This window comes from Eleutherodactylus coqui, chromosome 1 (assembly GCF_035609145.1).
Source record: "Eleutherodactylus coqui strain aEleCoq1 chromosome 1, aEleCoq1.hap1, whole genome shotgun sequence".
NCBI lineage: Eukaryota > Metazoa > Chordata > Amphibia > Anura > Eleutherodactylidae > Eleutherodactylus > Eleutherodactylus coqui.
Genome location: NC_089837.1, coordinates 381,564,794 through 381,578,837, shown reverse-complemented (window position 1 = coordinate 381,578,837; position 14,044 = coordinate 381,564,794). Strand labels below are relative to the sequence as shown.

Genomic DNA, 14,044 nt, shown 5'->3' with positions numbered 1-14,044 from the left:
TCCATTGTTTCGGCCGCTCAATGGCTCTACAAGTGAGCAATGGGGCCAGGAATTTATTCAGTTGTACCCCTAAATCCAACGGGTGCTCCTTCTATTATAGGCCTAGCCATGTGTCCTTTAAGTAGATTAGGGCCACAATGGGTATGTCTCTCAACACGGGAGAAACAGGGGTATCTATTTTGGCGTGCAAGTCTTTATTCATGTGTGTGCTGTACAAAAAAGCTGTTTTTAAAATGACAGAATTGCCAATAAAACAAAAATCACAATTTTTTCCCTTTGCTTTGCTTGAATTCATTCAAAAACTGTAGGATCAAAATACGCAGTACACCCCTAGATAAATTCGTTAAGGGGTCTAGTTTTCAAAATGGGGTCATTTGTGGGGGTTCCCTGTGGTTTTGGCTACTCAAGAGCTCTACAAGTGTGCTATGGGGCCTAAAACGCCTTCTAGCAAAATTTCTGAAAGGCACCGACTACTCCTTTCATTTTGGACCCCGTTGTGCATCCAAATATAAGATTAGGGCCACAATGGGTATGTTTCTGAACACAAGACAAACAGGGGTATCCATTTTGGGGTGTCAATCCTCATTTTCATGTGCACTATAGGAAAAAATATGTATTTAAAAAGACATATTTGCAAAAATATGAAATTTTAGTTTTTCTCCTAAATTGAATTAATTCCTGAAAAAAAACTGTGTGGTCAAAATACTCCTGACCCCCCTCAGTGAATACATTAAGGGGTGTAGTTTTTAAACTAGGGTCATTTGTGGGGGTATCTATCATTCTGACACCCATTAGCCTTTGCAAACTTGGCTTGCTGTAAGAAAACAAAGTGTTCCTCAAAATGCTGAAAAGTAATGTTAAATTTGTATGTCTCCTAAATGGTTAAAAAAAACAGATTTTTAAAATGTGCATTCAGAATAAAGTAAACAGATGGAAATATATATCCTATCAAAAATTTGTACACTGTGTTTGCACATATTTGAGATATTACAGTTGAAAATGTGAAAAAATGACAATTTTGTCAAAATTTTCCCAATACTGCTACTTTTAATAAACATACACAAATTCTATTGGTCTATTTTAAATAAAATACAATATGTGGCGAAAAAACTATGTAAGATTCACTTGGATATACAAAACCTTTACGGAGTTATGCTATGTTGAGTGACACGTCAGATTTCCAAAATTTGGCTCCATCACTAAGGCGCAAACAGGCTTCGTCACTAAGGGGTTAAATCAGGAAGATCATTTGTTAAAAGCCCGTACTTTTATTAAAACTTTTCTTGTTTACCACTATAAATCAACTTTGAAGGGGCTTTCACTAGGGGTCTCCATTTTAGCTACCTCTGTAATTTACTGCTTGTCATTAGGTATTGAGCTTCTGTTGATACAGAAGTGCTTGAATGTTTTCTTTGCCACTCTAACATAGCGGTCTTCACAGACTGCGCCCTTGCATATACAGGCTGACAGACATGTGTGTCTGCAATCTCCACAATCTCTGATTCTACTGTTTTTGCAGGACATATGTGTGTACATTATTTTAGAAAAGGAAATGAAGGACAGTGATACATGTCTGAAAGTAGATTGCAAACAGCAGAGCAACAGAAAAATGAGGGAGACCACTTAAAAATCTGAATTTATAGACATAAGACAGGGTGTAAATAAAGGCAAATCGGTGGGTAAGGAGAACCTGCTAATGTTATAAACTTTGTTGAAAACTCGGGTAGGCTTTAGGCTGGAATTGTTTTTAAAAAAAGTAATAAATAATCTATAAAATACAGGAACTGCACTTTGAAAAGTAAGTGCAACCCTAAGAGCTGACACCCACTGGCGATATTTTCTTTCTTGTGCTGCGAGAGCACGTGAAAACTCTCGCAGCGCAGGAAAGACTCCAAAATAGGAACGGGGTATCGCCAGTCTTTTCAATGGGGCCAGCAGCAGCGCTGGCCCCATTGAAAAGATATGGAGAATGCCGTGGACTTCTGCCACAGCTGTGACAGCTGTAGCAGGAGTTTCCTTCATCCCCGCAGGGACCGCAGGGATGAAGGAATCCTCTGCCACAGCTGTGACAGCTGTGGCAGAAGTGCAGCATGCTATCCCATTGCTTTCAATGGGATCGTTGCTGCTGCCGGTCCCATTGAAAGCAGTGGTTTGTAGCAAACCCTGCAGTATGATTTTCGTGGAAGGGCTTGAAATGTAAGCCCTTCCCTGAAAATCATCAATAAGTGGTAAAAAAATATTTTTTTTTAATTACTCACCTCTCCGCCGCTCAGACGCGTCCTCCAACTGGCTCCCCGGCACTGCTGTCCAGCACTTTCAGCGGGCGGGGATTTAAAAATCCCCACCTCCTGAAAGTGCTGTGCTGATTGGCTGAGGGCTCAGCCAATAGCAGCTAGTGCTTAGCTATTGGCTGAGCGCTCAGCCAATTACAGATAGTGTTTAGCTATTCATTCATGAATAGCACTATCTTAGCTATTCATGAATGAATAGCTAAACACTATCTGTAATTGGCTGAGCGCTCAGCCAATAGCAGGCACTAGCTGCTATTGGCTGACCGGTCAGCCAATCAGCACAGCCCTTTCAGGAGACAGCGATTTTTAAATCCCCGGCTGCTGAAAGTGCTGGACAGAAGTGCCGGGGAGCCAGCCGGAGGACGCGTCTGAGCGCCGGAGAGGTGAGTAAAGATTTTTTTCTTTTTTTACCCAGTAAATTATGATTTTCAGGGAAGGGCTTATATTTCAAGCCCTTACCTGATAATCATACTGCGGGGCTTGGCAGAAAGCACTGCATTCAATGGGATCAGCAGCAGTGCCGATCTCATTGAAAACAATGGGATATCATTCTGCACTTCTACCACAGCTGTGACAGCTGTGGCAGAGGATTCTTTCATCCCTGCGGTCCCCGCGGGGATGAAGGAAACTCCTGCCACAGCTGTGACAGCTGTGGCGGAAGTCCACGGTATTCTCCTTATGTTTTCAATGGGGCTAGCGCTGCTGCCGCTGGCCCCATTGAAAACACTGGCGATGTTCCAGCGATTTACCAGCGTTTTTCTCGCACTGCGCTGCGAGACTTTTCACTTACTCTTGCAGCGCAGTGGAGAAAAAACACCAGTGGGTGTCTACCCTAAATGTTAAATGTTGCCTGAAGGCAGAAAACCTGCTGATTGCAGTTGTTTTGATGGGCTGCTATGTCCACCTTCATGTGACTTTGTGAAAAACTAATTAAAACATATTTGTGCCTAAGAGCTTATTCACATGAACACATTTGCGCTGCATATTATTATTACTGCTACTAAACTACCAAAATATACATTTCTTTTAGATAAACGGGGCACGGCGCTCTGTGATAAAGTAATTGTAAACCCTAAATTACTTTGCAGTCATTATGATTTTTTTTATTCAATTCAGAGAGCAAATAAATATAACTGCAGCAGTTGTTAATAAAAAGCTCCAATATTTCATTATGTGAAATGTTTAGGGTTGTTTTCCCAAGACAGCAAGATATTTGACCTGTCTCTTAATTATAATGGATGAGAAATTTATATTACATAAGTATGGTATTATTCCTAACAGATTCCATGTGTATTTGGAGAAAAATAAAGACACAAAGACAAATCAGCCCAATGGATATCCAGATGTGCCAGGGGCATCGAAAAATCTCCCAGGTAAAGTTACTGGTTGTATAGAACCTTCCAAGAACGAGCTGTATTAATCAGGAAAAAGGATCAACCAGTATGACCCTCATACAAGTCAAAAATTGTCCGCACTCCAGTTATAGTAAGACTTTCTATTGTGGGTCACTGTCTCCCCAGTCATTGCTGTGCAGGTTTGAACATGTTACGTCAGTTAATTTGTGACTGCAGTGCAAGAAAAAAATGGCTGCCCACCTTGTGATTTGCATGAAAGAAGAGCAATGTGCAGTCTTTTTTTGTGGTCTGAAGGTCTGTCTGGTGCCGATATTTATCAAAGACTTTGAGCATAATATGGAGAAAGTGTTTTGCCGCAAAGAAATGTGTTTGAATGGATAGATAAGTTCAAGGAAGATCGCACAAGTGTTAGCCATAAAGAGGGAGCTGGACGCAAGCTAAACCATCCCAGATCCTTTAACCGTTCCTCATAGGACATGATTTGCAGATCGCTCACCATTTTGGTAACTGTTCTCTGAACTTGCTCCAGTTTGTCTATGTCTTTTTTAAAGTGTGGTGCCCAGAACTGTACACAGTATTCCAGATTAGGTCTGACTTAGGAAGAGTAGTATGCTTCTCTTAATACATCCTAGAATTGTGTTTGCATTTTTTGCTGCTGCATCACATTGTTGAGTCATGTTCAGTCTGTGATTTATTACTAAGTCTTTTTCACATGTGCTACTTAGCCCAATTCCTTCCATTCTGTATGTGATTTTTTTCATTTTTCTTGCCCAGATGTAGGACTTTGCATTTTTCCATGTTAAATACCATTCTGTTGGTCGACGCCCACTGTTCAGGTTTTTCTAGATCTTTTTTAAACCTCTCTCTTTTCTAGTGTTAGCTATCCCTCCTAGCTTTGTGTCATCAAATTTGATAAATTTCCCCTCACTTTACTCCTTCAGATCATTTATAAAAATGTTGAACAAAACTGGGCCCAGGACAGAGCCTTGTGGTACCCCACTTAACACATTCTTCCAATTGGATGTGCAGCCTTTTATGACCACTCTTTAAGTACAATCACTCAGCTATTTGTGAACCCACCTAACAGTTGCCTTCTCAATCCCATATTTGGCCATTTTTTAAAAATAAGCATGGTCTGTCAAATGCTTTACTTAGGTCAAGATACACTATTTTTACCGTATTATCCTGATCAACCCAGTCAGTGATTCTGTCATAGAAGGAAGTTAGATTAGTCTGGCATGACTTGTTTGTTACAGACCTATGCTGGCTCTGGTTAATTACTCATCCAAGTACTTGCATACATGCTGTTTAATAATTTGTTCAAAGATCTTTCCGGTATAGAAGTCAGGCTCACAGGCCTGTAGTTTCCTGGATCCACCTTCTTCCCTTTTTTGAAGACAAGGACAACATTTGCACTTTTTCAATCTTCTGGGACTTCTCCTGTTCCTGTAGGGGAAATTTACTATGCTTCCAACGCCAGTCTTAGTATAATTTTCTCCAGCATGCGATGTAACTCATACATGTATTACGTGCATTCCAGCAACTCTGTGCGCCTAAACAGCAGGTCCGACCTGGTATACCTTTCTGGCATAATTTTTTCCAGTTTATGGTATAAATTAGACATAAAACTGTCATTCTGGGGTGGATACATTCCTTCCTGTCAGGCCATGCCCCCTTTTTGCTATAGTGGGGAGGTGGGGAAGGGGTTGGGAAAAAAAAGGAATAGTCAGAAATTCTGCCTTGCAACAAAATTTGCATCTTTTTACTGCCAGACGTCCTCCATATTTACTAGCTAAAATGTGCAAGCTCCTTTGTTTGAGATCTTGGTGATCATGGAGTGAAAATGTATGTAGAAAGGTGTTTACTACTGGTGATTTGTATCTATTTGAATTCAAAATTATCAACTAAAACTCTTTCTAGAACTTGATCTGAGGAAGGACGAGCTTATGATTAGAAGTGAGCTGAGCAAAGCCCAGGAGAATTTAAAACAACTGCAAGACATATGGCAAACTTTCTACAACCCAGAAGATGGTAAGTATAATTAGTATACTGACTTGCTTATATCTCACTGCAAAGGAAGGTCACTTACAAGGTCAGCCATGCTCTGCATTTTCATACCATTTCCTTCCTCTTTCTTCTAAAATTTCATTCTAAAAAGGAAAGACACTTTAGCAAAAGGACAAAAAATGTTTGTCTTGGCTAAGTACAAGTAGCATCCTTCCATTTGTGTAATTGTATTGCAGAACTGTGTCACAATCCAATACTGAAATTCAAATGATTGTAAAATAAGTAAATTAAGACATGAAATAAACCTTAACTCCTTCAAAACTAGGCTTATTAACCGCTTAACGCTCCATGACATACATTCCCATCATCTAGGTTCACGGTTTGTATGGAGGGGGATCGGGGGTTCCATATAATGCAGGTGCCGGCTGTTTCTTACACCACTGATCAGAGCTGTTAACCCTTTAAATGCTGCTGTCAAATTTGATGTCTGCATTTAAATGCTGCCCGTCGATATTCGGTGGTCCTGAACCTCCCTCCACCCCACAATGAGATCACGGGGTGCTGTGCATTTGCCTTCTGAAAGCACCCAGTGCTGCCATTGCAGATTGTCTATCAAGCCATGCCACAGATCACAGTATTAGGGCCCATTTACACGGCCCTAGGTGTTTCATGTGTGCCCGCCGGTGCCGTAAAAATGCCTGAACGGCAAAGGGCCCAGCGCATATACACTGAGGCCACAATGCTGTGGGGCCTGGGGAGACATTCCCCCTTCCCTCCCCTCGCCGGCTCACCCGCTCTCTCCTCCCCTCTGGCCATTTGCAAACAGCGGCAAGGGGCGGAGAGGAGAAGAGAAGGGGGAGGAAGTTTAGCAGTCACGCTGCTAAACTCCCTTCCACCTCCCTTATCCAGCAGCTAGCATAGGCTCTCCCATAGGAATCTATGAAGTTGCCGCCGGCATGGAAGTGCCCCATCGGGCACTTTTAGGCCGTGGTAATACGCCCCTGTGCACTGATGTATTGCAATGCATCAGAGGGGCAGCGTATATCTTCCGGTCGTGAAAACCCCGTCAATATACGCCAGTCAATAAACTCTAACATCGTACTGCAAGAACAATTGCAAGTTCTTGTCCACTATAGGGACTATAGAAAAAAATAAAAAATCAGTTTAAAAAAGGTGTAATAATTATAAAAAAGTAATAAAAGTTTTAAAATTTTTTTCCTCCCATATTTATAATAAAAGAATCTAAATTAAAAAAAAGCTAAAAACATGTTTGGTATCTCCATAAAAGTCTTATCTACCAAAGATATGTATTTTTTACACCGCATGGTGAACGTTGTTGTTTTCTTTTTTTTTTTTATTATAAATATGGGAAAGCGGATGGGGGGGGGGGTGGTGGTAAACTTTTAATACCTTGGTTTTCTTCCAAAAAGTAATAGGATGTAAATGTATGCCCTGGAGCATGAAGGGGTTAATAACAGCATGACAACATCACCTACAATCAGTCATGGCAGCCCTGGGGACCTTCAGAAGGCACCTTGCCATCTCATCGCGCAGGGAAGAGGACATTCGGGAACCTTAAACACAGATCGGGGAATTTAGATGCTTCTTTCAAAAATGATAGTGGCATTTAAAGTATAACAGTCACGATCGGCAGGTGTCGGCTGTCAAACATGGCTTACCCCTATTGCGTATGTAGCGAGATTGGCTCCTCATCCAGCAAGATACAAACCCTGCGTGCACAGGACGTCAGTGTACGTCATGGGGTTGTAAATGGGTTAACAACAACATGAAAACATCACCTATAGACAGTCATGCATGTGGTTTATTAGCAATTAACAACAGGATGCCTTTAGACAGATAGGCAGCCGTGTTATATAAGTAAATACACACAGTAAAGAAGTTGATGCAATAGTAGTAATAATAATCCACCAATTATTCCACCATTAGGCTGGCTGCACACAAACGGGTCAGATTCCACATGCGGGAGCCCATGGCGGAATCCGGCCTTGACCTCGGCCGGCGACCCTTGCCTACCTGCCTTCTTTCAACCTCATCTGTATTGTGGATAGCCACAGCAGCTCACCGTCGGACATGCGCAGTACAGATTTTTTACTTAAATCTGTGTTTTTCCTGGCCGTTGCTAGACGATGACGCAGGTACCCGCGACCTATCTGCAATATCAGTTATGGATGGGCCGCGGGTGGATGGCTTCCATTGACTTCAGTAGAAGCTGTCCGTGCGGACTCCACACAACTAGAATATGCTGCGATTTTCACTCTGCACACAGAAATCGCAATTCATTTCGGCGATTGTGCAGGAAAAGCAATTTTGCATAGCTTGTTCTGAGCGGTATTTGCTCTGGATCCTCAGTGCAGACGCTGGCCGCGGTTTCCACAATGCAAATCTGTTTGTGTGCCACCGGCCTTAGCCTGCTTTCACAGGGGTGTTAGGGCTCAGCTCAGGGTTTCTATCTCTCTGTTCCATTTTGAAGGATGTAAAACTGAAATAAAATACGTTTTCTTAATTTTTTATTTTGATGGGGTTTAAAAAAAACAAAAAAAAAAAACGGAACGCGAACAGAAAGACTTCAGCTGCTTCCATCCCAGACTTCACTATCTTCCTGACCAAATATACGGAAACCTAACAGAGCGGAGGCAAATGCATGGTGTAAATGCATGCAGCGAGCAAACGATCAACAATAAGTGGTTAGATTACCACTAACTGGATCTTTCATGCGGATCTAAAAATGCAAACTAAAATAAAATGTGTAAATGCATGCCAAGAGAACAAAACACAACCACTTTTTTAAATGCTGGCGGCATGCTCCTTCCGATTTATCTTGCTGTTTAAAAGGGCCCTTTGAGCCTAGAGCAGCCTGGGCTGTAAATACTGTAATATAATCAGTCAAGCTCAAACCAAGACTTTTTTTCATCCCCTTACTACATTGTTACATAGTATATATGCAAATGTGAGTGTGTGACCTCTGTGCATTATCTCCATGTGTTCCTAGAAAAGAACAACAGCAATAAGGTAGAGGAGACTTCTGAAGACTGTGTTAGCTCCAAGGAATGGCTAAAGACGTTTGGCTTAAAAGCTCAGAAATTGCTGTATTATGACGCCCTCGCTGACTGCGCTTTTCGTCACAGCGATGGAATAGCTGATATAAAATGCAAGCCAGAGGATGAGTCCATACAGACAGATGCAGTAAGTGAGGCTGGAAGAGTTGCTGCACTCAGGCCTGGACTTTTCACCAGCAAATCATCGACTTTTTACAAAATGCTTGAAAACGTTCAATATTTACTAGCATTTTTTGTGGCTTTTAGGTGTATCTCACCACTAAGTATGCTTACACCTTGTTCTTGTATCTGAATATCACAATGTCTAAGTGCTTTGAGAAGTGTTAAACGCATGTCCTGTCTTCTCTGCAACCTACAGGAAAACAATCTGAAAGTGATAAACGCCAAGTACTGCGACGGTTTTGTCCATGTGCCCTGGAAAGATGGCTCAGTGGCCCATGTGCATATCAGTAAGGAGAAATGCCGGTGGTACGAGGAGAGAATGAAGACCGTGCTGGACAAAATGAATAGAAGGTGATATGATTGGAGAGCAGTTGTTTGTGCCTGTGCGTGTCTTAATCTAGATTCTTAGAAATGGCTGATCTGATATGTAAGGGGGAACGTTTCTCATCTAAAGTTTAAAACCACAAGATTTTACTTTGATGTCGCAGTTTTGTGAACATATGTTATTTGGCCCTTTTTTTTTTTTTTTTTTTTAGGATCGAATGGCTTCAGAATGGAAGTAGAGAGCTGTTTGGTACTATCCTGGAGGATCACATCTATATTCTCATTGATACCTCACTTTCCATGAAGGACAAGCTGTTTTTAGTGAAAGAGAAAATATTGCAGCTTTTGCAGGTAAATTATTATTTTGTGACACAAAAATATTTTCAGTAGAATTCATCCGCTGGAAAGATTAGCTGCTGTTTTTTTTATGAATGGAAACTTATTTTCTAAATAAAGTATACAAGGATGACAGAAGAGTGCAAAGGGGCCCAATGCACAAAAAGTAGTAGGCTCATTCACACGGGTGCATTATCTGTCCAGCATACAACAGAATTGATCTACATTGGGGTATTCAAACATGGGTTTTTCTTTGGGTGAAAAAAAAAAATGAACATGTCCTATTTTAGTCCGTATTTATAGACCAAATTTGCCAATGAAAGTTTATGGAAGCATTAAAAAAATGCAGCGAATACAAGTTTTTTATGCATGAAGCCAAGAGACAGTGTTAAAAAAAAGTGACATCAATTGGTCACAGTTTTTTTTGAGCAAGTGATAAGTACAGTGGCTATGACTACAAAAAAAATGTAATCACACCAAATACGCAGTAACTACTTACATATACACGCAGTAATAATTAGAGATGAGTGAGCATACTCGCTAAGGACAAATACTCGAGCGAGTATTGTCCTTTTTGAGTAACTGCCCGCTCGTGAGAAAAGATTCGGGTGCCGGCGGGGGTGAGCGGTGTGTTGCAGGAGGGACCGGCACAGGTGTGTTGCAGGAGGGACCCGCCGGCACCTGAATCTTTTCTCACAGGTACTCGGGCAGGTACTCAAAGAGAACAATACTCGCTCGAGTATTTGTCCTTAGTGAGTATGTTCACTCATCTCTAGTAATAATGTCTCCACATCCCTTCCATTAGTATTAATACACCTGCAAGCCTCTGTTTAGTAATAGTGCTCTCATATGTCTCTGGTCAGTAATCATATCCCAACATGCCTACACTCAGTATTAATGATATAGATGCTTGTGTGAATAAATCCTGAGTTCAAGTCACTTAACAATCTGTCCAGTTAAGAAGCGTAAGACATTGTGATTTAATTTCACCTGCTCAGTGCAAATGAAAGTGACAACATTAGCTTTGGAGATGCAACAGCAAGGAATGGTTTTGCAGAGGGTCAACTCATCCCATGTAGCTATTGTAGTGAAGGACACAGTCTGGCTTGGCAGTCTCTGTACTGCTATGGCCATGTATTGTGCTCAATATAAGGACATCCCTCTTGTCCTTATACTTGACACACAATATATTATCGCTGCATCCTTGTTCTGGGAATTTGCCCAAGAAGCGACTTAGGCAGTGCCACATGCTACAGTTCTTCTGGAATAGGGGAACACTCGTATAAAAATTATCTAGGTAGAGGTGTTAACTCTGGTCCAGTAGTAGGTCCCGCGCTCGAGCACCAATCAGAACCAGCTATCGATGCACCAATTACAGCCATTCATTGAAATCTGCCGGAACGCCGGAGAGCAGCAGGAGGGACTCGGACGGCGCCTGCTAGGTGAGTATTGCTTTTTCTTTTCACGTAGTATAGCTACGGCGTTTAACGCTGTCAAGACCGTGGCACCAAGTTGCGCCGCATTTTCAGCAGCGCTGAAAACTCTCCCCATTCATTTCAATGGGCGGCGCTGAAATGCCCAAAAATAGAAAATGCACCACTCAAAAATCGTGGCACTTATGGTGTTTTAAGTGAAAATTAAGCACACCATGTCTGTGCCTCTTCATATGTGTATATATATATATATATATATATATATATATATATATATATATATATATATATATATATGTATGCCTCTTCGAATCTATTTTATTAAGCCGGAGGAAGAATCCTAAGCTCTCTATAACATCGTGTATTTTTGTTAGCCACTGAAAGGTATCATATCTACAAGATCACTTGGTTTCTCTTGCTGAAAACAATCACGTTTTACTCTACTGGCTAACACCGTACCAAACTTTTTTCTTTTTGCACAGAATTGGCATGGGGTAGAGAATCACACCAATATTGATTACATGGGCTTTTTCTAATTTTTCCATTTTTTACTTGGTCATCTATTTTACTAGTGAATAATGGGCACATTGTCCTATACTGGGCGAGCAGAATGCTGTAGTAATTAAAGAGGCATTTACTCATCTAAGTGCTACCTTAATAACATAAAGCACACAAAGCTGGCTGGTTTAGAACATGCAGTACCTTTCATGTATTGTAAGTGTTCTCTTCAGCAGTTCATTCTATCAAAGCTAAGTGCTGCTTTTTTCAAAGGACAAACATGCATCTTTCATTTTCAGACAGCTAGTAAATTAGGACAACGTGACAAGTGTGTTCCATTCATTAACTAGTTTTTGACATTGCTTTCTACAGGAACAGCTGAAACACAAGAGGATGTTTAATTTTGTAAAGTTTGATTCAAAAGTTGAGGCGTGGAAACCTAAGTTGGCAGAAGTTAATGAAGAAAACATGAAAGAAGCCTGGTGCTGGATTAAGGAGCTTCAGGTAACATCATTTACCTTTATTCACCGAGTACATGTAGCATTTCAGCTGAAAAGGAACATCCTGCACTATGTAAGGGGGAGTTTTTTTCATATAACTGTGATCGCCCTGAATTCCATCTCTCAAAGCGGCTGCTCATGAATATACATTGGATGTTCTGCACTGCAACTCTTAGGCTAATTGGTGCAGATTTGATGTTGATTCCTTGTGGATTCTTCATTAACTTTACAACCAAATCATTTGAATGGAAATCCACCCTGTTTATACTATTTTTTGCATATGTATACTGTAGTGAGAGTGTGTTGGTGATTGTAATGTGATGTCTATTGGTACAGACAGGTCAATAAGAGGTTAATGTTTGATGTCTGGTGTTGTTAGTCTAGTCTGATTATGTGTCTTGTCTGTCCTAACCTGTTATGTGCGTGTGACGTATGTGGAATGAGTCAGGTGATTAGGGGAGGAGTTGAGTAACGGAGTGGTAGTCGGGAGAAGGATGTGAAAGGAGGTGGTTGGAGAGTGGAGTTGCAATGGAGGAAGAGAGTGATGTGAGAAGACAGGAGGCCTGGAGCTTACCCATGCCGTGTCCGGGGCACACTCCTGCTGTCATAGAATGCTATTCTTTGCGTGAGTTTGGAGAGCAGATCCTGTTTTCCTGGAGCCCGCGGTGGCGTGTGCATGGTGTCTCCATACAGCTGCTCTACTAACAAGTGTACGTAAGAGAGACGAGTAACTGGATTCAAGGGAGTATGGATGCAATGAAGAAGAAAATGTTCTAAGATGTGTGCCTAACTTGCTACGGGAACACCGTAGCAAAGTTCTATCAGATAACTAAGACTGCGGATGTACAAAGAGAAAAAGTGAATCCTGGGTACAAACTTGTTGAGGGAAGAATCTAGGAACAAGTATTTGCATATTTGTGCTTAAGACTGTTAATGCCATGTAATGGAACTCCACCATTTGAGAGAAAAAAAAAACACATGCCTCTGGAAAATTATTCTTTGGACTGTGGACTCTGTTATTTACATTGATTATTTAAAAGGGGCACTGGCGTCACAAAGACAACCAGGTATCAAGCGGCTGGGGCAAATACACCTTCGGCCTAGAAGAAGGAGATGGTAAAGCCATCCATGACAGAGTGAGTCCTCTACCCTGCTCTCTTCCCCAGAACCCAAAAAGGGTGGCACTGGGCCACTGCAATACTATCTTTACACACGTGGATTTGAAACCCACATTAAAAATATCTTTGTAGTTTGCTCAATTCAGCTTTCCATCAATCCTGACGGGTCTCCCTGTCCCAGCTGAAGAACACCCCACAGCATGATGTTGCCACCACCATGCTTCACTGCAGGGATGATATTGGGCAGGTGATGAGCAGTGCCTGGTTTCCCACAGACATAACGCTAGAATTGAGGCAAAAAAAATTCAATCTTGGTTTCATCAGACCAGAGAATCTCGTTTCTCAGTATGAGAGTCCTTTAGGTGGTTTTTAGCAAATTATAGAAAAATTTGAACGGGCGGACTACTTAGCAGCACTGCTGAATGCGTTGAGCGGCAGCTTCCAGTGCTCACACCGGGGTAACCAAGTATAACGCTTACATCCCCGGACTCAATGAGTCACCTACTTTTAGCCCATAAGCTTGGTTTATAGGACTAAAAGTAGGTAACAGACTCCCTTTAAATATTTTTTTTCTATTGTTTACAACAGTTCATAGGGGTTTTATGTGGCTTACTTGCTGTTTTCAGTATCAAACACTGAATGGAACATGCAATGCAATTTTTTTGCCTACCTCTGAACACACACACACACACACACAATACATGTACTGATGTAGCAAATATTAACTTGACTTTTCAATTGGCTTTTGGTATCAAGTTAAGTAAGTCTTGTTCCATTAGTACATTTACATCCTTTCAACAAATCCAGGTGGCCCAAAGAAAACCATTAAAAATTATTATTTCCTTCACCAACGCCATTTGCACTATGTGTTCAGGCAGCATTGCTCTTACTACAATCAGGTAGGTCGCTCTTACACATACGCTACCAATATAGCGCATTTAAA

The 14,044-nt window shown here is 41.3% G+C and overlaps 1 protein-coding gene across 3 annotated transcripts in view; it reads left to right on the top strand.

Annotated features, from left to right (window-relative positions):
* The window catches only part of VWA3B (von Willebrand factor A domain containing 3B), a 136,134-nt gene that overhangs the window by 19,823 nt on the left and 102,267 nt on the right, over positions 1-14,044 (top strand). For all 3 annotated transcript variants that reach the window (XM_066579205.1, XM_066579188.1, XM_066579196.1), the window contains exons 7-12: positions 3,573-3,664; positions 5,567-5,677; positions 8,664-8,857; positions 9,089-9,243; positions 9,429-9,567; positions 11,856-11,987. In XM_066579205.1, the coding sequence (XP_066435302.1) occupies positions 3,573-3,664; positions 5,567-5,677; positions 8,664-8,857; positions 9,089-9,243; positions 9,429-9,567; positions 11,856-11,987 (823 nt within the window). The remainder of the gene's footprint in view (positions 1-3,572; positions 3,665-5,566; positions 5,678-8,663; positions 8,858-9,088; positions 9,244-9,428; positions 9,568-11,855; positions 11,988-14,044) is intronic.